Source organism: Mytilus californianus, unplaced genomic scaffold, assembly GCF_021869535.1.
Source record: "Mytilus californianus isolate M0D057914Y unplaced genomic scaffold, xbMytCali1.0.p SCAF_11, whole genome shotgun sequence".
Lineage (NCBI taxonomy): Eukaryota > Metazoa > Mollusca > Bivalvia > Mytilida > Mytilidae > Mytilus > Mytilus californianus.
Genome location: NW_026262593.1, coordinates 73568511 through 73596279, shown reverse-complemented (window position 1 = coordinate 73596279; position 27769 = coordinate 73568511). Strand labels below are relative to the sequence as shown.

Sequence of the window (27769 nt, the reverse complement as noted above, 5' to 3'; positions counted from 1 at the left end):
TGAATTTAAATGGATTGTGAGTGTCGCGTCATGGTAAAAAATGATATGTACATATTTAGGCCTATATATCTTACATCGGTGCAAATCAATCCGCTCTACATTTTATTTGTGATCAATATCTCTCCATTTAAATATATATTTTCTTGTATATAAACAAGAACTTGATCGCTATACTAAAATGAACAAAATCCCACTTGACGTGTTGTTTTGAAATAAATACAATATATTAATACTTTTCCATAGATTTAAGGTAACTTTAATTGCATGAGTTAATTGTTGATGATATTTGAATTGATATTTTGTGTATTGGATACACGATCTTACATTTACGCCCCATCATAGATATAGGGTTTCGATGTAAACAAACGAACCTGATATACTGACAACATTTCACACCTGAATTTGTAAGGTAAGCTAAGTTAGGCTATTTTAATTCCTGTTTTAACTGAAACTCAAACTTACTGTATTAAATGCACCACATTGTATTAAGGCAATCATGCTAAAATATCATATATATATAAAATATATGTATAAACTCATTGTTATGATGCCATTGATGGAATTTATGTATTAATCTTCGATTTCTTTTTTTTTGTCTGCCCAGAGCCCTAATGTGTCAAAAACTTTTAATTGGGACGTGTTGCACTTTGGTCTAAATACCAGGGTATCAAATTGTGAGACCGGACCCGGGGTCAAACTGATCATGCACTATGTATATATCTGATAGATCTTGGGTATTCTAGTAGTTCAATTGTAGGAGATATCCCTGATGTCTATTCATAGTAACTCAAGCCAGGGGAAGGATTTTAGCCTTGAAATGTTCATAGTAACTAAGGTCTAGTGAAAGGAGGAACCATGATGCAATGCATAGCTAAGTTGGGAGGGGAAAAGGGGGGGGGTGGCTTGACATCTAAATCATCCATAGTTACTGTAGTAAAAGGAATGAAAACCAGTCTCGAATCTATTTTTCACTGACAGTAGAAAGCAAAAGGCTTTTGCCCTGTAATTTGTGTAAAAAGCCTAATACTATAAAGTGTTCTCTTGACTACTGTTTGCTTGTCAAACTTGCTAATTTTGGTAAAATTATTTTTTGGTTATAAATTATGTTGGCCTTCAACTGTAAATTCCACACTTTGCATGTGTGAGCCTTCTCATGGGGTTTTTGATTATGTGATTACTTGGCCGTTTTTATTGTGATTATTTGATTACCAGACCAAATATTTCATGATTATTTGATTATTTGATAATCTAAGACTGTAGTTTTGATTATTTGATTATCTTTTTAAAAAAAAAAAAATAATGATTATGGGATTATATTGGCAAAAAATTTGTGATTATGTGATCACTTGGAGACCCCCATGAGGGGCCTTATATGTCATTATGTCATTCCATTCATCTCATTATTTTATATATGTGTTATTGTTATTATTGCTTTAAATATTGACATACCCTTGATGGGGTCTTGAGAAATAAAAGTTTCAAGTTTCAGTTTGGAGAAAGGATATCATACTTGAAAAACTAGCAAGAGCTTATATAGTTTAGGGACGACTCTAGTCCTGATACTTTTCCGGATTCGAAAGTAAAAGTTAAAAGATTTGAGCGTTGACACTATGCATAGTTACAGGGCGGATCCAGCCATTTTAAAAACCCAGGATAAAGGGGAGGGGGGTCGGTTCCAACCATATGTCCCAATTCAAATGCATTGATCGTCAAAAAAGGGGGTTCGAACCCCCGGACCCTCCCCCTGGATCCGCCACTAGGTTACCTTTGGTGGATTTAAGTGTGTGTGTGGTTTGGGCGGGGGAGGGTGGGGGGGGGGGGGGGGGTGTACGCCCCTTTTTTATCGAAAATATCATTTGTTTGCATCTAATCGTCAAAAAAAGTCGCATCGATATGCTCGGTGCTATTTTTTTTTTTATTGTTTCGACAATAATGCTCCCTTTTCTCAAATCTTAGTTCATTGGAAGGTTACAAGGTTGAAAACTGTACATAGTTATCATGTACTGTGGAAGGAAACCTATGTTGCACTTTTCAATGATACCTATTCTCAAATATATAGTACGGTTGAAATTTGTACGTTAAATTTGAAAGAACGAGTTTGAATACTGTCATTCTACTTAGCTGCACATTAAAGAACCCATGCAATACTTCTAATAAAGGAGGGGTTCATTAGTTCACTTGTTGCAAGTTAAAAGTAATTTTTACCAAATAAACTGGGCATTCATTTCCAAATAATGATCCTAAGAGGTAGGGTAAATTTTCATTTTCATTTCTATAACTTATATCAATATGTTATTCTGCGCTTCATGTTGATGTTAAATGCATTTTGATATAAAAATTGCGAATTTTACTCAATTTTTGTAAACATTTTGTCATCAAAAGACGTCTCTAACCAAGTAACATGTGTGCACTTAAGACAATATAAGGCTTTAATTCCAACAGAAGACAGTTAAGTTTGGTTAAGAATGTCCATCTTCTAGATTTTTCTTATAAATGCTTATAATATGCTAAAACAATTGTCAAGAAGTTTGGTTTCGATCTATCTTCAACATTTATATTTGGCTATTTTTTAGAAATATGTCATACTTTTGTTACAACCTCAGAAACACACATGGAACGTTGATACATTGAATATAAGGAAACATTAAAAGACTTTCCGAAAATGGTCCTGATGTTGAAATAGATTCAGGGAAAATTAGACCTAACTTCCTTTATCTTGTCGAAATCATTTGGAGTGGAACTTGTGAAAGCTATATATGAGGATGTAGATGGGGGTTTACAGAATAGAGAATGGGCAAAAGATATAAAGAATAGAGAAAAATGGACCCCAAAAATAAAGAATAGAGAATAATGAGGTGCTAAAATATAAAGAATAGAGAATCATGGGCAAAAAGTATAAAGAATAGAGAAAAATGTACCCCAAAAATAAAGAATAGAGAATAATGAGGTGCTAATATATAAAGAATAGAAAATCATGGGCAAAAAGTATAAAGAATAGAGAAAAATGGCTTTTCATTTATTTTTCCAAAAAGGGGGGGGGGGGGCTTTTTACTGTTCTCAACATTCTGGCTGTATTAAACTAACCCATCATAGTTTGCATACAATTTCCAAACAAAAGTTATTGCCATATTTGGTATCAAAGCATTTGTGTTATATTGTAAATTTTTGTTCTCGTCAATTTTAAAATCATTTCAAATTTTATTTTTTCTAGACAACCAATCATGAATTCAAAATTTATTGGATTTCATTACTTTTCATGTTGCATTTATTATTTATTTTTCGCGGTTTCTTTTTATGTATCTGATATTTCATCATCCTACGCTAATATGTATATAGTTCTTATTTGACCACATTAAAGTACTTTATCTTTTTTTAGTAACTTGAAAACTACTTATTTCTTCAGTTTTTTGGTGATAAAGTCGAAAAATACATTTTTTTTGTGGTTATACTCGTGATTTTGATTTTATCAGTGATCAATGTTTCAGGAAACGTTCTCTATCTCATCAAATTTGTTTTTGGACTTTAACTTGTGAAAAAAGCAGTGAAGCATGTCTTAACCGAAACCTCTGTAATCAAGAAACATGTACACGATGTACTCTTGTATGAGAGCATAAATGAAATATATAAACATAATTTGATCTATGTAACCTGAACCAATAATTTATTTCTAGTCCTGTAAGCATTTAGTGTGTATAGTTTCAGTAACAGGTGCGGATTCAGGCGGGGGCGTGGCGGGCGTGCGCCTCCCCCCCTAAAATTTGCAAAGCATGGGTTGTCCTCAACTTAATAAAGAATATTTCGAAAATTTTACCTGAAAAAATTTTTAAGTTTCCGATAAATTCCTGGATCCGGCCCGGACTAATAATATCAGTATTCTTTTTAGTTTAGCCAGAGGAGTAAGTTAGGGAGGGTGACATGGTTCCCCTTATAGAGCCACATATATGGTTAATGCATACAATTTGTACAAGTCCCACTCCTTAAGTTATCGGGGGACCCCCCTTTTTTCAAAATCATGGATCCGCTCCTGAAGCCTCATGTTTTCCAGACTTTGGGGATGATAACAGCAACATGCATTTATCTTATATTTCATATCTACACATATATACATAGCTATTCCTGACCATATCTGGTAGTTTTTTTCCATCTTTTTGCTGACGATGTAACTGTCAACGGAGCGGTCGAGACCATAAGTCGAGAAAGCAAAAATTTAAACATTTGGGAGTTTTAGAAACAAAAGGACAAAAACAGAACCATCAATATTGTCTAGGGGTATCTTGGCATACGCTACTCACGCATAAAATTAGTCATACATCATTGGCATTCAAAAATTTTAGTTTAAGCGTTCCTGATGAAGTTACACCAAGAAAAGCGTTTCGGACGCATCAAATTTATAAATCAAATTGTTGTTTGCATGATAGAGTTGCATCATTAATCATTAACTTATAAACAAAAATTTTACACTATTACAAAAGAGTGTTGTTTAAATCATACCAGTATAAAATAATGGCTACTAGGCGGATGCGATCAGATTAAATTTCAAATATATCTTGACTCGCTAACTGTTATAATCATAGCAACATCACAGATCACATTTTAATAAGATTTGGACAGGTGTTTCTCTCTTGGATTGAACTCTACCAACGTATGTAATGATTATTTTCAAAGTTGGGTGTCGGGTGGACTTAAATCCACCCTTCTACTACTAGATCTACTCTAACATTGTTAGGTTGATTTTCTAGGCACAAACTCAGCATCATGGCTGCCAGTCCCCAGGAGGACCTACCTCTTCTGAGCCAGAGCTTTAGGACTGCCACGATTTAAATATCATAAGTTGACTCTTACTATAAACTGACTGACTATAAATTATGCCATGTATACTTAAAATAAGGCTTACAATTTTATTAACAAAAATAACAACTATGTAAATTGAAAAAGGGGAAAGTCCATAAGATCCGACAAAACAAAACGCTCGACTACTAGTATATCAACAAACGGAACGACTGAAATTCAGCTGTAATATTCATAAGTTAACTTAATTGGTACACGCATTTTCCAAAGAAAATGGTGGGTTAAAGTAACCTGGTTTTGTAGCTAGCTAAACCTCCTACTCGTATGGCAGTTGTTTATAGTTCTGTTATAAATACAAAATTGCGCAGAAAATCGGCAAAGTCCGAAGAGCTGGTGGCATTGCTTAGGAAGTTGGTGTCACGTGCAACGAAATCAGTCCTGGAATCCGAAACTACGATTCATTAACGCAATTAAATAATTATCTTTACGTACTTTTCTTGTAGTAACGTATAAGAAATTGTACACAAAACAATTAAGTATCCATGTATAGCATTGTCAATCGTTACAATAAATAAATTATTATTGTTTATCAGAACAGTTAATAACACATCCAAGAATGAAAGGTAAGGGAATACGGTCAATATATTTTTCTTTGATATGAAAAAGGGTAATTTCAATAATTGAGATCCAGCAGCTTTACTTTTTGATCATTATTCTCTATTCTTTATATTTTATCACCTCATTATTCTCTATTCTTTATTTTTTTTCTATTTTTTGTCTATTCTTTCTATTTTTTGCCGATTAGTCTCTATTCCGTAAACACCTATCCACACCCTCATATAAATTTTGATAGTTGCTTATATCTTAAATGTGTAGAACCGAGTTCGTGGTCATCCCAAAATTCTAGAATTAAGGCAACAATAGTTTGTCCATGTTCTAATCTGATAAATCGATTAAGAATATACAACTCGAGGTAAAATACAAAAACTGAGGGAATCGCATCAATGCCAGAAGGAGCGATACCGGATGCGTCGATAGGGTAAACGCCTATTGCTATGCCTGATCCTTCTGTAGTGCCCGTTTGTACTGGGGCTGGTATTACTCAATTTTTGTAAACCTTACTTTACTTTTTCTAATCACCTGTATCTTAATGATTTGCAGTCTTTAATACACGATATAGCAGCACTTTTTCTTCACCAAATCATATTTCATTTTGACATATTGAGGTAATAAGGTAAAGATTGTCACAGCTGAATTGTTTTGCATTTAAATGTATGTTTGATAAATCTGAAAACTCAAAAATCTTAAAACTCAAACCATTATATTGTAAGACAGTTTCTATGTGAGTGTTCTAGCCGTCTACACATGAACTATATTACCGGTATTGCAATAACCAATAGACTATTTTCATATTGCCTACTTTTGAATCAATATTATATAATTTTTCGACTGGTTACCTTTTCTGTGGTAAGACATCTTGGTACTCTGTCAAGTAAGAGCAACCAAAATAAGTAAAATCAAGCATATAATCGGTGTAATTTGAGGGGAAAGTTTACTGTTTTCCGATGATATTGTCGTGTAAAGAAAATATGAAGCAGTTAATTAGGGCCCCGCCGAATGGCGGCCGCCCTATAGTGATCAGTCTGTCCGTCCGTCTGTCCGTCTGTCCGTCCGTCCATCCGTCCGTCCATCCGTCCGTAACAAATCGTGTCCGCTCTATATCTAGAGAACCCTTATGATTTCAAAGTTTATACTTGACATGTATATTAACCAACACCAGAGGGTGTGTCATAATGTATGTTCAACTTCCTAGGTCAAAGGTCAAGGTCAAAAATTTTGGTTTTAGTTGACAACCCCATGTCCTATGGTAAAGATCGTGTCCGCTCTATATCTTGAGAACCGTTATGATTTCAAAGTTTATACTTGATATGTATATTAACCAACACCAGAGGGTGTGTCATAATGTATGAACAACTTCCTAGGTCAAAGGTCAAGGTCAAAAACTTTGGTTTTAGTTGACAACCCCATGTCCTATGGTAAAGATCGTGTCCGCTCTATATCTTGAGAACTGTTATGAAATCAAAGTTTATACTTGATATGTATATAAACCAACACTAGAGGGTGTGTCATAATTTATGTACAACTTCCTAGGTCAAAGGTCAAGGTCAAAAACTTTGTTTTCATTTGACAACCCCATGTCCAATTATAAAGATACAAATTTTTTACCACACATTATTCACAGCGGGGCCCACAGAGATGGCTGCCATCTCAATGATATTCAGTTTTCCCCAAAAATTGTACCGATTGAAAGCTTGATTTTACTTCTTTACGTTGCTCTTACTTGACTTGGTACCAGGATGTCCTACCACAGAGTAAATAGCCTGTCGAAAAAAAATAAACTTGAGAGTCAAAAGTCGGTAATATGAAAATAGTCTATTGAATAGACAAATTGAGAGTCTGGATGGGATTTACTGAATAATTGACCAATTCTACAGGCTGAAAAGTAATGGATAGAGAAAAAAGGACAAAAGATAAGGATAGAGAATAATGGGGTGCTGAAATATAAAGAATAGGTCAACATTTTAAAGAATAGGGAAAAAGGCTAAAAATTTAAAGAATACAGAATTAAATACCCCCTATCGAGACCCTTATAATGGACATTTTCGATAGAGTAAAATGCTGTTTTGTACATACATAATAGCACAGTATAATTTAAATGGGAAAATTTCAGCTTCATTTATCTAAAGAAAATATCCACAGAAAGTTTCCGATCATCCATGACGTTCAAAAGTATAAGGTTATTAAACACATAATTTTTTAATATAGAAATTGAGTTAACTGTTGAAACCTAGCCATCTATAAGAATACAGTTCTATAAATAATAAATTCATGTAATGTTCCTTAGATAATAACATCTAGATTTATTAATAGGCGTGGTCGATTCCAACGCTACCATGGGATCAAACTCATCGAAAAAAGCAAACATCATTCAAGTTTCTGAAGTTGGAGTAAAGGAGAGAAACTTAAACAACCAAGCATCAGATGACGATCTAGATATCATAGACGACGATGCTGACGATGCGGACGATGGTGATGAACTAAGTTTAAACAGTGATAACACCATTTATTTGACCGGCCTTTTAGAAGACTATTCGAAACTTGTAACGGATGCATCTTTACAAGAAATCAAGAAGTTTATGAAAGGTTATGTAGGCTTTGCTAGACTAACCATGCCTACAATATCGAGTAAAATTAAATCGGGTGAACTGAGAATGCAGCGATCTCCTGTGGCTTGGCATTCTTCCCAAACTTCATCTATGCATATGCAAAGAGCTTCTCGGATATATAGTTCCGGCCCCGGTTCGGCGCGTCGACGAAGGTCAATTCCAAAGGTCAACTTAAACGTAAATGGTAAGTATCATTTTTCAAAAATATTCTTTGTGTAATAAATGTTTTTTTTTAATATATTGTCGTGTAAAAAATGTTTTTTTTAAAATATATTGCCTCACAATTTTCCATGACAACTGTTGTTCAAATGCACTATGCTGTTAAATTAAGAAAAGTTAGTATTCTAAATTATGCATTTAATTGATATTTTGTATATTCTTTTCATCACGTTGCGTCAAATCAGAATTACACTCAAGATGCGATTCGTGGTTACATGTACTTGGGGACAGGGCGCATTTTTTTGCCCCCCCTTTTTTTTAAATCCATTATTTTTAATTTTTTTTTTTTAATTTCAATCTTTTTTTTTTCTTTTTTTTCAGTGTTAATTTTACATCAATATACCAGAAATATTATTTATTTATTAATTTTTATCAATCCCCAAGTACAGCGATCACTGATAATATATATATAGAGAGAGTATTCAGAATACGCCAGTGTTAAGCATATCTTTCGTTTTCTCAACTACGTGGTATCTCTGAATATGGATCGGCGATTCTTAGTTCGTTTAAGTAGACTTTAGATTTATCTTAGTCTGCAGACCACGACTACAGGTACTTATGGACAGGACAATACCCACAGCGGTCACTGATAATATACTCGACACTTAAAAGATTGACTAAAGTATAAAAATATGATCATCCCTATACCTATACATTTTACGTCCTGCAGTAAAACCTTGCTAAAGCTGGGTGTGTTTTTTGCCTAATGAGATTTATAAATAAGCAGCCACGTCCAGTCGGAATGGGATTGTAAAATCTAATGTTTGTGTAGGGAGAATGTCACCCTCAATGTGCGTTAAAGAACATTTGAAACAACTCTCTGAGGGGTCTGTTGGAGGTCTGTTGAACCCCAATTATTGACATTTTTACCTGTTATGACTGTTTGTTTTGCTCGCACATTGTTGTCAATATAATGGAATTATATGCGACTATCATACAAGTGAGAGGTGTAGCTAGCTATTCAAACTATTTTTAATCTACCCTTTTCTACAAAGGAAATGCCTGTACTAAGTCAGGAATATGACAGTTGTTTTCCATTCGTTTGATGTGTTTGAGCTTTTGAATATGCCATTTGATAAGGACTTTCCGTTTGAATTTTCAAAATTTTGCCCATATGTAACACACCCTTAATTTCTTGTGGCGGTAGAAATTTCACACCCTGCGTCCAATTCATTTACCTTTTGTATTAGTTGTTTATTTGTTCTCGTTTTGGATATGCATGAAATATTCGCCCTGGTAATCAATTTATCTATCTGAACACAAATTCTGACTTTATAAAAATACTCAGAAGTCAATAAACTCATCATAGATACCAGGATTGAAATTTTGTACTTGCGCCAGACGCGGGTTTCGTCTACAAAAGACTCATCAGTGACGCTCGAATCAAACAAAGTTAAAAAAGCCTAATAAAGTACGAAGTTGAAGAGCATTGAGGACCAAAAAATCCTAAAAGTCAAGTGGCACGATTTCTTATTATACATAAAAAAGAAAAGAACGTAGAAACCAACGCTTGCAATTTTGACATTTGATAGTTGTGGTTGGTTGATTTATTCTGGTATGTCCCTTTCTAAACGTTTAATCTTTTGTGTAGGTTGCACGTGTCTCGCCCGTGGAAATCCAACAATACGTATTTAAGGCAGCACGCTCGGTTTTTTATTTCTTTCCTTTTCATTCTTTCTAATTGAAAGATATTTTATGTTAGTATTTTTCGTATAATTCGTAAACAAAAGTATTATATAACAATTTTGAAACATGATATTAAAGACACATTCATTGGTAGACATTTGCATAGACTGGTAGTCAGTCTTGAATTTCAAATATTTTTTAAAACAGTTGGACATTAATGTTTCCGGATTACATTGCATGAATAATTGCGAGATATGTATCTAGGTATCTCATGTGTATGCTGGTTATAAAGGAAAACTTAATATCATACACACACTAGTTTTAGTATATAATTTGGATGAATTATCTCTTTAGAAATAAAAAAGCAATAAAATTGTGTTATGGTTAGTTATTTATGTGTAAATATAATGCCAAACACGTAGTTCTAGCAGTATACTAGTATTTGATAATGCCCTTTTGGCGTGGCTCGGTACTTATATATCCCGCAATTGTGTTATTGTGCCATGGTCTTTTTTGTATTCTTGTCTTTCATTTTTGCTTATGTGCTTTGTCTATGCCATTTTGTTTTTCTTTGTTGACATATTTGTTCGTTTTTATAGGTATTAAGATTATAACACACTGTTGACTGCTGTACCCCTATGTTGTTTTCGTTCACACATTGTTGTCAATACTAGTATAATAGAATTTTATGCGACTTTCATACAAGTGAGAGGTATAGCTAGCTAAAAACCAGGTTCAATCCACCATTTTCTACATAAGTAAATGTCTGTACCAAGTCAGGAATATGACAGTTGTTTTCCATTCGTTTGATGTGTTTGAGCTTTTGATTTTGCCATTTGATAAAGGAATTTCCGTTTTCAATTTTCCTTGGAGTTCGGTATTTTTGTTATTTTACCTTTTTGACAAACGGTTTAAAAAGAGATTAGGAACGGACATATAGCAAGTCTACAGATTTAACTGTATTTATGATATCCTTTATAAGCTAGAGGGTGTGGTTGTTGGTTTACAGAATAGACAATAATGGACAAAAAAAAATAAAGAATAGAGAAAAATGGACCAAAAAAATAAAGAATAGAGAATAATGAGGTGCTAAAATATAAAGAATAGAAAATCGGAAAAAGTATGAAGAATATAGGAAAATTGCCTTAAAAGTTAAAGAATACAGAAATGGAGGACCCCAATCCAGACCCTCCTGTTATTCCAAATTATATGTAATTGATGCTATCAACGTATTCCCCAAGCGTTTTCATTGAAAAAAAAACAACACATCTTCTCCATAGCAGATCAAGAAGCACAATGATGATGGTTGAACATCGGTAAACTATTGTTGCCTCTAAGAAATATTATTTTTCATTCATCTTGAAAGATATTTTTTTTTTAAATTTTGCCTTATACGAATAATGGATAAATAAGAGGAATATTGTTGGTCCTCAGTTAGGAAGTTAGTAGTGTGTTGATACGCACATACATAACAAATATTTTGCCAACAGAAAATTCAAGCATCTGGATGCTAAATAATCTTTAGAAAAACCATTTATTAGAATCAGACTGTTTTTCCTTCAAAGAATGAGTTGCTCTTGCCCTAATCAAGGTGTATGCGTCTATGTTGACCATTGTTTGGTTTGGTGTTTTTACAAATCAATTTTGCACTTAACCATAGAAGAGAGACGAAAGATACCAAAGGGACATTCAAACTCATATGAAGAAAATAAACTGACAACGCCATGGCTAAAAAGAAAAAGACAAACAATAGTACATAAAACACAACATAGAAAACTAAAGACTGAGCAACACGAACCCAACCAAAAACTGGGGGTGATCTCATAATCTGTCTCTTATTTTTGAATGAGAAATACGCATGTGCACAAGCCCATAACTTTACGACGGGAAAGTTCTTACATCGCGTGCTACCCTCATCCGATAAATTTTTTGATACCCGTATTAAACTCGCAGAGATATCTTTTGAAATATTTCTTAAAGCATTGGCGTTTGGCTTTTCTAATTTGGGTACATCTTTTTCACTGAAAAGTGGCTTTCAGTTCACATAGCTCCTTATTAGTAATTTTTTTCATTATTTGTTAAACAGACCAAATCAGATATGATATTGCAATAAAGTTGACCTTAGATGAATTTGGGTATTATTTTTAATTCTTTTTTGGTCATATAGCTCTTCAATTGTTTCGATTCTCAGTATACATCTTTGGCATTCAATTATTCGACTTTGATCGTTCCTGATTGGTAAATCCAGAAAAGTGCTTCGGACGCATGCAATTTTTAAAGTGTTGTTTTCATTTTTTTATATTACTTATGTCATCTTTCTTTGAACCACATAATTCCATGGTTTTTACATAGATTTCAAAAGTAGCTTCATCAACTTCATCAATTTTCCTAGGGGAAAATTCTAACGGACCAATCTCATTCAAGTATTTGCAGATGCGCAAAACATTTAAGAATCATTGTAGTAAATATGGTTGTCTTAATTGTACATTTAGGAAGATTTCGATTATCGTCTTTATGTAAATATTGACATATTGATTGACATACTAATTGATTGATTGGTGTTTGCTGAACGTCCAGTGGCAGTTATATTCTCATTTTTTATAAAGAAAGCTACAAACATGTGTCTTTTATTGACTTTGTGGGGATGTATATGTACCCGTCCACTTCCACTCTGTGTTTTTGTTAGATGTATTTCTATTTGTATCCATCTGATGAGTTAAGCCTTTTTTAACTGATTTTTATAGTTTGTTCTTATGTTGTACTGTTACACCACTGTCCCAGGTTAAGGGGAGGATTGGCGCCTTCAAAACGAGTTTAACCCCACCACATTCTGTATGTGCCTGTCCCAAGTCAGGAGCCTGTAATTCAGTGGTTGTCGTTTGTTGCTGTGTAACATATTTGTTTTTCGTTCATCATTTTGTACATAAATTAGGTCGTTAGTTTTCTCGTTTGAATTGTTTTACATTTGTCATTTCGGGGTCTTTTATAGCTGACTATGCGGTATGGGCTTTGCTCATTGTTGAAGGCCGTACGGTGACCTATAGTTGTTAATTTCTGTGTCATTTGGTCTATTGTGGAGAGTTGTCTCATTGGCAATCATACCACATCTTCTTATTTTTATATTTGAACTATATTTATATCGCATTGTGTTTCTTTGAAGCTCTTATCGTGTCAAATAAAAGTAATTAATCCTGGTAGATTTGTTTAATTATTTAGATAAGCATCCACTGTGTGTTTGATAGAAAGATAATTGTATTAGAAAAACAGCGGAATGGACATCATCTAGTTATATTCTGACCATGTTATTTTGTCTCTGTTAAATAATTTGTTTTCTTTTGATCTTTTAGCCTTATTTATATCTTTTATCAATAGGTCAGAATCAAAGTTAACCACATTAAATTCATGTTTAAACCAGCCACCACTAAGCAATGCCAGTCTCAAATATAAGAGCGACAAGACTTGTGCATATCAACATACAAAATCTTTTTTTAACATTTTATGAATTATAAATGTTGTTTTTTGAATTTTTTTTTTATCTGAGAGATTTTAAGTTCGATGGGCTGTCTGGCTTTTCCATAACTATCACTGAGTTGAAAGCTGGGCTAGTTAAATTGTTACATCGGTTCAGTAGTCACTGCATAACTACTGGCGTTATTTATTTAATGCAAAACCTTTCGGAATTCTGGGTTCCTATTGCTAGTCAATTTTGTTCCTTATTTGGCCTTTTAGTTTTTTTTTTATTCGAGCATCACTGATGAGTCTTTTGTAGACGAAACGCGCATCTGGTGTACAAAATTATAAGCCTGGTATTTTTATGACTTTTTTCTAATTGTAAATGATCTTCTGTACTGATATCATTTATAAAATATTTTATTAATTGTAAAATCGAAAACTTCAGCAACTGCTTCTTTTTTTATCCCTTTTGCTCATATAGCTCATCAAATATTCAGGTGTCTATACATAATTGTCTTTTGTATTATGGGGTTTTGATCGTTTTTGATGAAGAGAAATCAAGAAAAAACGCTTCGGACGGACAAAGTTTTTTCTATCTTCTGTAAAGTATCAAGGTATTTGTACTAAAACAATACCTGCAACCGCCTGGACAAACTTAGTCACATATGATATTTTGTTTGTTAGATGTTTAGGCTTTCTATGTTCTGGTGTTACTCATCGACTTCAGGACAAGATGGTCGTTTTAGTAGATTAAAATCTACATAGTCAGACTGAATTACCTGAGTGTATCGTCTATATTTATATATAATAGTCTAGACATACAATTAATATATCATGACAAACGATTTCAACAGCTAAACGCCAATACAAATACTTCACGAGAAGTATAGTCGCAGTCCTTGTCCTATTGCTGCTTACGTTAGAACTAATTCGTTCCAATGTACATTTTAGAATTGCCATTTGATCAAATAATGCCTCTACATTGGTTCAACAGGCGATCTAATATAAGTAATGGTAAAATATGTAAACTAAATATGCATGGTTTGGATATGTGTGGTTGTTTCTAGCACATGTGGTGTAATTAGTGTTTTTAACACAACTGTGGTGTTCATGGGCTTTTCAACAACATTGGAAAGTGTCATCGTGTTGCTATAAAGCTATAAGTCTTGTTGGTCTTCATAAATAGTTCTATTTATTTTCTTTTCCTCATACTAACTAATTGTAGATGTATGGTCTTTTCCATCAACAGAGTACGTCTGACTTTGAAAAATCCTGTATATATTTAAAGGATCAATGTAATTAATAAAGTTATCATTAATCATAGTACATAAGAAGGTATAACAAAATACCGAACTCCAAGGCAAATTCAAAAAGGGAATTCCATAAAAACTGACAAAATAAAACGCTATCAATCAACGGAACAAATGAAAAACAACTGCCATACTTCTGACGTAATTGGTACAGGCATTGTCCGAAAAAAATGGTAGGTAAAAACCCTATACCCCTAATTATGCATAAAGGTTAATATTTGCAGATAAGGGAGGTGGTAGGGAGTAAGATATAATCTGGGGATCAAAAGTGAATGGGTCTATTATAGATACCTATGGGGAAATGTTTAATGCTGTTTAAATTGTATTATGTAACTAGCCATTCCTGCACTAGTTGGAACACTATTTTCACTGGAAGATACTCGGAAGCAAAACAAATCAGTAATTTATGCAATACAACCCTCTTTCGGATCCAATTTTGGTAAATTCTAAAAAGGCCACATTCTTTTAGAAAAGATATCTAGGAATAATATATGTATGTTTTAAATATATTGTACTAAGCTTTTATATGGAACGATTAAATTTCGAAAGGATGTCAATCAAATTTTGGTAAATTTCCCTCTCAGAACAATTATGATTTAAAAAAAAAAACACATAGCAATTTATTTTGGTAACTGTTATGATAAAAACTTTGACATGGATCGAACAATTCAACTTCATAAGGATTCGATTCCAATTCTGGTAATTTTCATGTTAGTCGCCCAGAACAACTATGATTTTAAAACGAACCTAGCAACCATATATTTTAGAAACTACTATGACTTAAACTTTGGCATGAAATAATTGAACGTTCAAAAATGTGATACCAGTTTTGGTTACTTACCTGAAAGACTCTCAGACATACACTATTTTAATAAAGGAACCTAGATAATCTTTATTTCTTCAATTTTCCGTTCATAAATTTCAGTAATTATATGGAAACTGAGGTTCCAAAATTCTTTGCAAAGTCGACCTAAGATTGTTTTGGTTATATATTCTATATAGGTCCCATTTCGTCGTATAACTCCGAAAGTATTTATGCATTCTTGGCGTTCATTTTTATTAACGTTTCAGTTGCACGAAAGATATTGTGTCATATCTGTCACATATAAATTACTAGTACTTAGACTAGGGTGATAAAAACAGCCATGTTTTTGTGCAAATAAAAATTTATAATGAATAAAAATAAACTGTAAAAATTAACTGGGTCTACATTTGACCCGTTTTATGGGTTATAATTATATAATTACATTTATTATAAGTCGTCTTTTTACTACTCTTGAGAAAAATTAGCTTTAACGGTTAGGGAGGTAATATCAATCACTGATGTATCAGAATAAAATTATCCCACGCCCAGACACCCACATTTATTCAACATAATTATTTCTACCACAAGGTAATGGCTGAGAACAAACCATCTAAGTCACTGTGGTTTTCCCTTTATTATTTGTCTTTCACAGTTGATGTGTTATAAAAGTTTTCTTTCAAAATGTAATGAAAATTATTCGAGTGTGCCATAGTGCTGACTTGGGACAATTCAAGCAGATAGGTCCAATGACCCTAAAGTCTAGGACAATGTCCGTTCATGAGAAGGTATTTTTACGGATTATTGCATCGGATATTCTACAGCCTAATTGACTTTATAAGATATCATCAAAATAGCTGAGCTCTCAGAGGTGAAACTGTCTAATAAATAAATGTTTTATAGATCTGATTCATTTTTGTTCCATCTTGTTTCCATGTAATTATAAACAAATGTACATACTAGCCTAGCAACCACAATTTCCAGACTATGACATGCTTAAACATTCAAACTTTGAAAAAAATCCTACATTCTAATAATTGCACTATCCATTTTTAACGTTTCCCTGCTTATTAATAGGCAAAATTTCGTCACGATGGTTTGAACGCATACAAAAAAAGTGTTCTATACGAGTGTCCGGGTAGTAATGTGCAGCAATAAAAATGGATGAATCGAGACTGGTCTCGCATGACCCATCACGTAGATCTATTACTTTTTTTTAAAATCAAAGTGAATATTTAATGCTCTTTTTAAGCATTTCTCGATAAACATTTCTATACCTTATATGAACACGTAAGCAGAAGACACGCACTGTTACGCGCGGGAAGTCTCGCGTGAATTTTTTCTATCAATAATTGATACCAATTACTCTTTAGAAAGAGGAAACATATTGATCGCCTACTTGTCTTTGTAATTTTCCTATTTCCAAACCCGAACTTGTATGGTACATTGTAACAGTTGGTTCACCATGCAGTATTGTATAGTGAGGTGTGCGGAACGTACAAGAACAAGCTGGCAAACTTCACCGCATTTCATTTTCGTCTTTGCAACAAGCAGGAAGCACGGTTTTTACTTCAGACAACCTTTTCGAAAAGAAGATGCAGACAGTGTTTTTTTTTTGTTATCTAGACGTTCTATAAATTATTACATTAATATGCATTTAAATTGTTGTCTAAAACCAGCAATTTTGTTGAGTTGGAAATGGATGCAGTGTCAGAACAAATATTGGCTCAGCCATTGGAACCATAGCACTGCTACATGACCACTGTGTTACCAAATTGTAATTTTTTGTATTTCGTTTTTTTTTCTGGACGGACTGACATCATTCATATGCAAAAAGACTACTTCCTGTCAGAGGTCATTAGAGGTAAGTTTTCTGTTTGTGTATTTATAAATTTTCTGTATCTTTTACTACACACCACATTTTGAATGAAGATTTTTCACGACGTGACTAGAGTGGTAGAGTTGACTTAAGGTAATGAGAGAAAATGCGTGCCTTTAGGTGACAGCATAAAAATTGAAACACTCTTGAAATATGTACTCTTAAGTCAAGTCTCGATAAACAGTCTGAATAATATCTTTTATTGTATATTTTATATCTATTAAATTACTTGGGTATGTCACATCTGTTCAGTAATAGCGCCATCTGTAGACATAAATGTGTAAAATCTTAGTCTATTCAGCATGTTCAGTGTTATTTCTTATCATACAAGAAAAACCAGGAAAACTTAAAATGAGGGAAATTGTATTCAAAATATATATCTTAAAATGCAATGCGTTTTTAAAGAGGAAGTTTTTTTCCAAGGTACATGGCAAAAGATTCAACCCATTGGTCCATTCGTAGGCTAACGTTCGAGGAAGACCATGAAAGTGAGAAGATTCACAGAAGAGAGCTTTATCTTGGAGCAACACAGGAATAAAAGGCAATAATTGTTGAGATGGGCCCTAAACGATGAAATGGGTCTCCACTGAAAAGAAGAGACATAACCCATTCGGTAAGTTTACTGCACAACGTTCATATATACTTAAGAGAGCATTATACAACAATAGAATGGCTGGATGATACCATGTCTTTGGCATAATCTAAAGACTTGATTCTATAAATAGCAACAAGCCTCTGTTTGGTGCGAAGATGTCTTATTTTAAATCGGTTTCTTGACTTTCTGCAACTCTGGAGCACCTGTGATCACACACGGTGTTTGTTTTGGTTCGTATTGCTCAGTCTCTAGTTTTCTATTATGTATTTTTTTGTACTGTTGTTTGTCTTTGATATTTGTCTTTTTTTTTGCCATGGCGTTTGAATGTCCCTGTGGTATCTTTCGCCTCTCTTTTTCAAATCTTCTTTAAAATTATGCTTGGTCTGGTTCATCTGTGTTCCCTTTGAGGTCTGTAAATGGAAATAACCATTTAATATTTTAGTGCATCCGAAGCACTTTTCTTGATTTTACTTTCATCAAAAACACTGTATACGTGTGAATTCGGCAATTTTATTAGATTACAAACACAAAAGACTGATTTTTCCATTGATCTTGGTACAGTTTGAATCACACACATATATATGCGATATATATACTAAACCTTTGTTAACTCTTCTTTGATCCTAGAACTGTCCAGCTGAGTATCATATTTCATCTTAAGATTCATTAAAGAAGGCATTAATGTAAGCATCGTTTGATGTCAAGTATGTAACTGTTGCAAAAGACATACTAGTGAGAAAGATGATTGCTAAGAGCTATTTTTTTAATGAAACTAAACCTTTCATCAGTTTTTCTTTTCAATAGCTTGCTACAAAACTGAAAAATACTCGTGAGTTTGTTTTATACAAACAGTGCGAGGGATGTCACGAGTGTAACAGGGAGGGACTGTTAACCCCTTTTCGCAGTGTGTGCTAAATCTCATAGCGTTCTGAACTGTTGTCTGCTTTTTCGTCTTGCACTTTTAAACTTGGTAATAGAATTTATGATGTTTTATTGACTTCTTGCTAACTTCTAGATTATAAGGTTTCTCAGATCCATGAACTATTGTTTCACTTTAGAGATCTTTTTGAATAAACACATCGTCTAGCTTAGAATGTAGCGATTTTAAGTTACGAAAAATACCGAATTCTTCAGATACTAGTATGTTCTGTTGTCCTCTTCATGTTCAAATGGAATATTTGAACTGAGTATTAATCTATCCTGGAAATTAAGAGGCGAGACCTTTTTAAATGGTTGTTTATGCTTCAGTTAGCCCATTTGAAACCTGTTCATTCTTCAGTGTACCACATCTGCTATAAAATTAATGCATGATAGAATGTGAAAAGTATTGGAAAGAATTTGTAAACACATGGTGATAATGAATATCTAGTCACTCTCTATTGGTAATTTTCGTGTATGCGTTGCAAAGTAAGAGTTTAGTTGTCCTTAATTCTGGTTTTATGCTAGGGCATTGTCAGTTTGTTTTTCGGCTTATGAGTTTGAATGTCCCTTCGATATCTTTTGACTCTCTTTTAGATTCACAACCTATTATTCATATTTCTGCTACTGTGATAGTTTCATAATTGATTTCAAACTTAGTTGCATCATTTGCTTTTTTGCCGATTTTTCTACGATATGTTGTGTTCTTAAATTTCTGCATTCTTTTTTCGTTGCACAGCCATGTTCAGCTTTTCTTTGAGAATGTGGGAAATTATGATGATCAAGAAATTAATAAACCAAACGATTTCGAGTAGCCGATGTCGTCCTTGTTTACTGAAAAATTATTTTAGGTTTAATACCACGAAGAATAGCTGGTCGTTGGTGATTTTTTTCTGTTCTTTTAATTCATGTTAACAGTTTGTTATAATGAATGAAGGATGTTTAAAATGTGGTCAATCCGCCACAGTCGGCAACACGTGTTCTTTGACGCACGTGTTGTATGCTGCAATATTGTACCATGTGTTCAGTCAAAGGATCCTGTTGACTTATCTCTCGCCCCCTGTCCAGACGCTTGCTGCAGTATTATAAATTATTTGTATCGGTCTATAGATTATGACTCGTCATGATATCATCCAGACGGTTCGGTTGTGAAATGCTCTCTACCAACAATGCACTCCTAAAACCCTAGATGTGTGGGATGTAGACCCGACCTAGACACTTTGAACATAATTTTATTTCTTTACAGGTGGGTGCGAATGGAAGATATCTAGAGTTTTGTAATTTATTGAAAACGATTTGTATTACTTCCATATATGTTACGTGCATATACAAATATACCATTTACATGTATATACCTTTCTATTCATGCAGATATTTCAACATTATTAAATAAGTAATTATTTGGTATCAATATAATGGGCTGAGTAACTTTCACGGGCTACCAGCTTTTCCTTTTTCAGCCACAAAGAAGATGGTATTTTAAAACGTGTGTGGATTAGGGAGGCGTGAAAAATGGATGTATAGCTAAATTCAACAGATATGAGAAAATTATAATATATAGAAACGTGATTAATAACTATCGGGGATGTATTATTTAAAAAAAAAAAACTTTTGATGTGGTTTTGTTGAGAAAATAACTGAGGGTTAATATAAAGACTATGAAATGTACATGTAGGTATTTCATAACGTAATACTACATATAGTCAGAAATGCATTCTAAGTTGGACTTACTTGTGTCTTATCCTTTTTGCGATATTTTGCAAATAAAATATGTTTAAGCGAATGCAATAAAACATTGGCATTATAAGTGAAGGTAGATTTGCTCATCAAACGGCTTCGTTTGAATCTCTTGAATAAGGTGTAGGTATTTTTGCATTATTATTAGTATTATTCGATTATTTGAAGACACACGAACCCATTTTTTGGAACATGCCAAGTCTGAATTCTCAGTTATTTTTTTTATATTGAGAAATAAAAAATAGTCGATTAAATAAAAATTAAATGAATAAATATAAGGACTATTTGGGAAGATTCTTTTTTTGTTGTTGTACTAAGTTCTTTTAAAAATAGACAGTTCGACGTTTTGACCGTCTATGATTTAGGAAAACGATTTACTGTGTCATGCTTCATTGAATCAAATTATAATAATTAATGTAGAACAGGCGAGGATCCAGAACTTTATGTTAGCGCTCCTGAGAATTAAGAGTAAGAGGACCATATATTGACAAACAAAAATGACTGTAATTTGACCTATAAATTAATTTTTTTTCTGTTCTTAAGGGGGACTGTAGTACTAGTACTTAGGTGACTTATGGTATCTGATAATTATAATCTTCAGCTTGATTTGTTTGTTAAAACAAGACAATTTCAAATATCATTTTATGGTCAGGCTTCTCTACCATTATATTACTTTTAAAATTTGCCTGTCAAATTCTACCAAAAGGGCGATAACTGTGTGTTTGTGTTGTAATTGATTTTCTGATTGATTAGAATATAGACTAAGAGTATGCTTATGAATAAATGAAAATAAAAGAATTAAATCGAATTTTAATTAAATGGAATTTGACGATATTTTTATATGATAACCTCACTAATGACGCCAGATATCTTCATATACATATAAATATACCCTTTCGTTTTATTGACCGTTATCTCTCACATAATTTTATGTGACTGTCATACAAGTAAGAGGTTTAGCTAACTATTAAACTAGGTTTAATCCACCATTTTCTACATAAGGAAATGCCTGTACCAAGTCGGTAATACAGTTGTTTTCCATTCGTTTGATGTGTTTGAGCTTTTGATTTTGCCATTTGATTATAAGGGACTTTCCGTTTTGAATTTTCCTTGGAGTTCGGTATTTTTGTTAATTAACTTTATTTTAAAATTATTCATGAAAGTTATGGATCAGAAATATGACCAGTACCAGTCCGGCATTTTCTGTAGTTAAAATGTTTCATTCCTTTTCTTCAGTTATCTTGCCAGTAATTTGAACTTTTAACCCCCCTCTTCCCCCCAAAAAAACCCTGATTTTATGTATAAGAATTAAAAACCTTATATATTTTTTATATAACAATGTATATAGAGGCTAAAGATACCAAAGGGATATTAAAACTCGGAAGTCAAAGATCAACTAACGCCAAGATAAAAAAAAAAACGCTCAAGAGACAAACAACAAACAACAATCTACAAAACACAAAAGAGAAAAATGAAGTCTGTGCAATGTCCCCCCTCCCAAACCACCTTCCTTCAAAAACGATAACAGTTTGTTAATGTCTATGAACTATTCGTAAATCTAATGTATTTTTGCTTTTATATAATATAAATATATACATTTCTCTTTAGGCATGGCATGTTTTACATTTTTGAAGTAATCTTAGACTTTCAATAATGGCATAAACTGTTGTTGAGCAATAAAACGTATGTAAATACATTTATTTTAATGGTTGTCGTGTATCTTTTAAGTCGTATCATAGTTTTTGAACCAAAATTGATATATAGTTGGTACTTGAATTAAAAAAAAATCATTTTCACGGTTTTTTAAACTATCACATTCAGAATAATTTGTGTATAGTTTCTTACTATTTGAATTCTTTGTTTGTTTGTGAACTTTACAATTATGGCTGAAACTCGTCAAAGTCTGGTTATTTTTTAAATTACTGATTTCTCAGTTGTGCGGTATTCGAATAAAGACTTTTTTTTTTAAAAATCACGTTGAAAGATAAATACTAGCAATTGTAATCTTTTAACTAATTTTGTATATTTCAAAGAAAACTGGTATTTATAAATTTCCTGTACTTTTACGAATTTTAGACTTTCAATAATGGCATAAACTGTTGTTGAGCAATAAAACGTATGTAAATACATTTATTTTAATGGTTGTCGTGTATCTTTTAAGTCGTATCATAGTTTTTGAACCAAAATTGATATATAGTTGGTACTTGAATTAAAAAAAAAATCATTTTCACGGTTTTTTAAACTATCACATTCAGAATAATTTGTGTATAGTTTCTTACTATTTGAATTCTTTGTTTGTTTGTGAACTTTACAATTATGGCTGAAACTCGTCAAAGTCTGGTTATTTTTTAAATTACTGATTTCTCAGTTGTGCGGTATTCGAATAAAGACTTTTTTTTTAAAAAATCACGTTGAAAGATAAATACTAGCAATTGTAATCTTTTAACTAATTTTGTATATTTCAAAGAAAACTGGTATTTATAAATTTCCTGTACTTTTACGAATTTTACGAATTTTAAAAACACTATAGCATTATCCTGTTCTGAACCTCTGAAAAATTTACCGCGGCAAACAAATGTAACAGAATATTTGATTGGGTTAACCAACTGACTGTAACCAACCGACGCACCGGTAACTTCCTCTTTTGAAACAGGTGTTTTGAAATCGTCAAGGCGCTGTCTGAAAACAATGATGCAAACACGTTTTGTTGTTATAACCGGTGACGTAAAATTTGCATGTAAAACACCGTGACACTTGAATATCGTATGAGGCCTTGGGACATTTCAAAATTTAAAAACGCTTGATTCCAAAAATTCAGAACATTCCTTTGGCAAAATGGCTGACAATGTCATTGACTCGAACAAACAACAGAACGCACATGGCATTAAGAAAACTCAGCGGAAAGAAGCATTTACCATAGATTTTGGAAATGGCACCAAGTCAAGCTTACAGGATTCGTTCCTTAAATTTAAAAGGGCAAAACAGGTAGGGATTTTACTTTGTACACTTGACACTTTTCAAAACTTGCTGAATCAAAAATTATCCAGCTGACATTATAAACTATTTTTTTTGTTTTTATCTAAACGCGATAAGAGATAATTTATGTCAGTAATGTGTTGGGCAATGTCTAAATGGAGTTCAATATACATGTCAACCGAAAATTGCCATGTAAATGTAAGAAACTTACAAGAGGGAAATGTTTATTTGTTTATGAATATGAAATCATGGACTACATGTAGGATATGCTTTACTGCCTTTAGTCACATTTATTACTCTTTATACACAGACTTTTGACACAAACCTAGAGACATTTGGTACTTAATTTACAGGTTTATAATTAACTGCCATTTTTTGGTGCAAAAAGGTTAATTGGATATACATGTACTTGTAAGATACAAGTTTATGACATTAATTATGCATGATGTACATGTAAATTGTACAAATGTACATGTAGCTCCAGTTTAAAGATGCACCTGCTTGAAAGCTGAGGTAGTGTTCAACTCGGAACCTTTTTAGCATCATTGCTTGACTAACTTTTCTATCTCATATGGGTTGTGTTATATTGGTGTCATGGTACAAGTTCTGGAAACAAGATGGTATAAAAAAAACTACTTGTCTACCAAGATGCTATATGAAATTTGTAGGGACTGGGGATAATTCTTGGGTGTTTTGATAATTAGTTTCAAATGGAATATCACTTGTAATTGAGAAAGGTTAATTAACCTTGAAAAGAAAATACTAACTGACCAATGTTCTCGCATAACATGTACAATAAAGTCTGTAAAAGTTGCATAAGATACTCTAAACTTAACAAAGTAGGTAAATAAACATTTTCCATATCATAGTTCGCAAATATGTGTTTAATGTGTGAAATACAGACTAATAGACCTTTCATTAAAAATCTTCAGACACCTGGTCATTTCTAGACTTCTTTGTGATGTAATTTCTATTATCACTCAATCAATAAAGGTTTTAATTTTGTCCATTGGATTGATAAAATGTTTACACAGTTATGTAATAAGGGCTATTGTCAATGACATGGATTTAGTCTTGTTTACATCCATATTTTGAGTGGAGATAAATTTTCATTTATTGGTATAATTTAAATAAAGTGTGTGAAACTCCGCAACCAGTAAGTTAGTTATGATTCTGTTAACTTTATTTTTATAATATTCAAATAAAACAAAGGAATTTATTAAAACAGTTGACCATACATGGCAATTAAAAATCAATTCTGCATCTGATATGTAAATTTTGGTAAGTCAAAAATATTTATTCATGAAGTTATTATTTGATTTGTTAAAAAAAAGTGTTAAATGATGAAATATGACAAAACTTTATATTAATTTGCATATAAAATATGATTAATTTTGCATTTTAAATTTTAATTGAAATTTAAACATTGGTCAACAGAAAAGTATGATATAAAAATTTGATTTGATTAAAGAAAAGAATTCCTTGATTTAAGAAACAAGTCATTTATTAAGAAAAGGTTTCTAATTTTATATTAATTTTTTTCTAAAAAAAAAAAAAATTTCAGAGTAATAGAGTTATTCCCCTTTTTCCATTCTCTTGGACAATTTTATTTGACAAGTGTAACATGCTAATACAGGATTATTGATTTCAGTTAAGAATTTACAAAGTTAACTTCTTCCTTTGATCCGATATTTCACCTTTATTGAACTCTGGCTCAAATCTAATATATTCAATATATATATATACAAAATGTATATACAGAGTATTAATCAAAGGTCCCTACCTATATAGGTACAAGTACATGAATAAATAATGCAAATTTCATTGTCAGGGGGAAATTGGAAGTTCAGTGAACTGCCAATCTATTCTGGGCCATGTAAGGTCATCTGGTCAGATAATTATATTGCTATAAAGTCACCTGGTCTAAAGATGACCACCACTGTGAAAGGTGAACAGTAAAACTAATAAAACTCTCGTTTTTGTTGTGTTTATGATCTTCATGCCTGAGTAAATTTGGAGAATTTTTTCTATCACTATTTCTTTGGTCCGCTAAATGATTTTGACAATTAGTCTCGTATGGATAGTTGTGGGGGTGGTTGGTAAACAATATTTTTATGATTTTGTAGTCAGTAAATGAGAAATATGGGGCTTTTGTCATTTATTAGAAACCATGTTTGTGTACATTTCATGGAAAAAAGTGAAATTACATGTCTGTTTTACATGCTGAATGTTTAATAAACAAATTTGTTGAAAAGATAAACTAGCAATGCATATATTGTTTTAATAGTAAAAAGAGGAAACTAAATGCAGGTGGTTAAGATTAGTCACGGTCACATCAAAGCTTTGAACTTGTAAATAATTGAAAAAAAATAATTTTTAACTTTGAATGTTTTTATGGTAATTTTTATATCAACATGTAAAATTTTTTACAAAGTTGCAAGTTTGGCAAACTCAATATGTGCTAATGTTTTTTATTTCTTTTAAAGAAAACAAAATTTCCTGAAGTTTGTATTATGAAAATGACATGTACATTATTGCATTTACAAAGATATTATTTACCATAAAAAAAATCCTTTTATAATTTTTTTAAGTCAATCGACTGTTAACCAACCATTCATTACACAAGATGTTGCATGGCCAGGGACATATTTTTTCACACTTGAGATACAAGTCCTGTATTCTTTAAATTCGAACTAGAACTCAAAGGTCAATTCAATAAAATAGTCGTAATCACATGTCATAAAAATATATTTGATTTTCACGATCGTGTCAGGCAGTGAATCGATTAGCCTTTCATTTTTTTTACAATTGACAATCAAACAAGATCAACATTGTAAATTGCCCTAAAGTTCTGTTGATATTTCGTAGTGATAAGGGTTTGATTAATTTCATGGAATTTTGTTTGGTTTTTCGTCTGCCACTTACAAATGGTTGATTTTACTCATTTTTGAAATGTATAATTATCATATGTTTATTACTAAAAAAAATGGTTGTAAAGTGTAAATTATTAAAGAGTAAGAAGATTAACTTCAAGAATTCCTGTATGATTTTTCGTCTTCCTTTATAAAAATACAAATGGTTGATTTTATTAACTCATGAAACATATAATTTAGAAAAACCTGTTTCAAAAGTAAACAAAAGTATATGTATATAATGGTTGTGCATGTATGTTTATTACTAAAAAAAATTTGTTAGAGATAAATAGGGGTGGGGTGAATAAATAAGGCAAATAGTATGTAGCTTGTTTACATGTATATAATACATACATTTATTGAAATGGTTATTGGAAACCTAGATAATATATTGTAAACTGTATGTACATAATTGCATAATTAGAATAATAATGAGCAATCTTTAAAGAAAGCTACTCATTTAGTTTACACTAATCTACCCAGAGGCCATCAAATACAAATTCACTTCGACCACATGAAAGAACGTGTATATATATATGTATTCCATTTTTTTTTTCTCAGTTTTAAAAAACAAATTTCTCTGACATGAAAAAGTCAAACTCCTCTTAAGGGCTTATTTGTTTTAAAACTAAACACAACTTTTTTTTATATTTAGCAAGAACATTTAAATCTTTTTAAATTCCTATTTTGTAAATACAATGTACAAACAATGTTCAGTGACTGGGTGTATAAAGAGTTCATTGTAAAAATTGAATACTTTGGAAGAAAATACCTTGAAATTTAACTGCTAAATTTCTTTGTGTTGGAGAAATCAATTGATGTACATACATGAACATTGTACATTGTACATGTTACAAGTATTTCAATGACAAGTATTAAATACATTTGTAGGTACAAATGTATGCCATATTGAAAGCTTGTAAATGTATGTTATGTAAATTCAAAATGTAAAAAAGTATAAAAAGTTCATTTTGAAATTAACAATATATGCTACTCATCACTGAACAATTTAAAAGTAAAAGAAAATTGTTCCTTTTATATCAACACCTGTCTATATCTCTTTCATGCTATTTATAGCAATCTTGTAATAAAATTGGCAAACAAAGACATACGTGTATGTAGTAGTACAGGTACATATTAGATTCTATTATTGTAGTAATAAGCGTAAAGTTTTTGAGAAATATGAACCAAAGTAGCATGAAATTTATTCCCCTCCAGGTGGCACCTTGTCATAAAAATCTCGACCCATCAATGGCTAGGAGATTACCACTCATCCAGCCCATTTTAATAATGGCCTATCATAGCAACTATGTGGTGTATTTGTTGA

At 32.2% G+C, this 27769-nt stretch overlaps 2 protein-coding genes across 6 annotated transcripts in view; both read left to right on the top strand.

Annotated features, from left to right (window-relative positions):
• Positions 1–353: 353 nt before the first annotated feature.
• Positions 354–27769, top strand: part of LOC127720668 (protein polyglycylase TTLL10-like) — a 170451-nt gene continuing 143035 nt past the window's right edge. For all 4 annotated transcript variants that reach the window (XR_007990922.1, XR_007990921.1, XM_052227383.1 and 1 more), the window contains exons 1-2: positions 354–409; positions 7720–8199. Coding sequence is in view for 2 of the 4 variants with exons in the window: in XM_052227383.1 (XP_052083343.1) it covers positions 7743–8199 (457 nt within the window). In the remaining 2 variants the exon portion in view is untranslated. The remainder of the gene's footprint in view (positions 410–7719; positions 8200–27769) is intronic.
• The window catches only part of LOC127720678 (uncharacterized), a 79986-nt gene continuing 75393 nt past the window's right edge, over positions 23177–27769 (top strand). For both annotated transcript variants that reach the window (XM_052227399.1, XM_052227397.1), the window contains exon 1: positions 23177–23539. In XM_052227399.1, the coding sequence (XP_052083359.1) occupies positions 23390–23539 (150 nt within the window). In that variant the 5' untranslated portion in view covers positions 23177–23389. The remainder of the gene's footprint in view (positions 23540–27769) is intronic.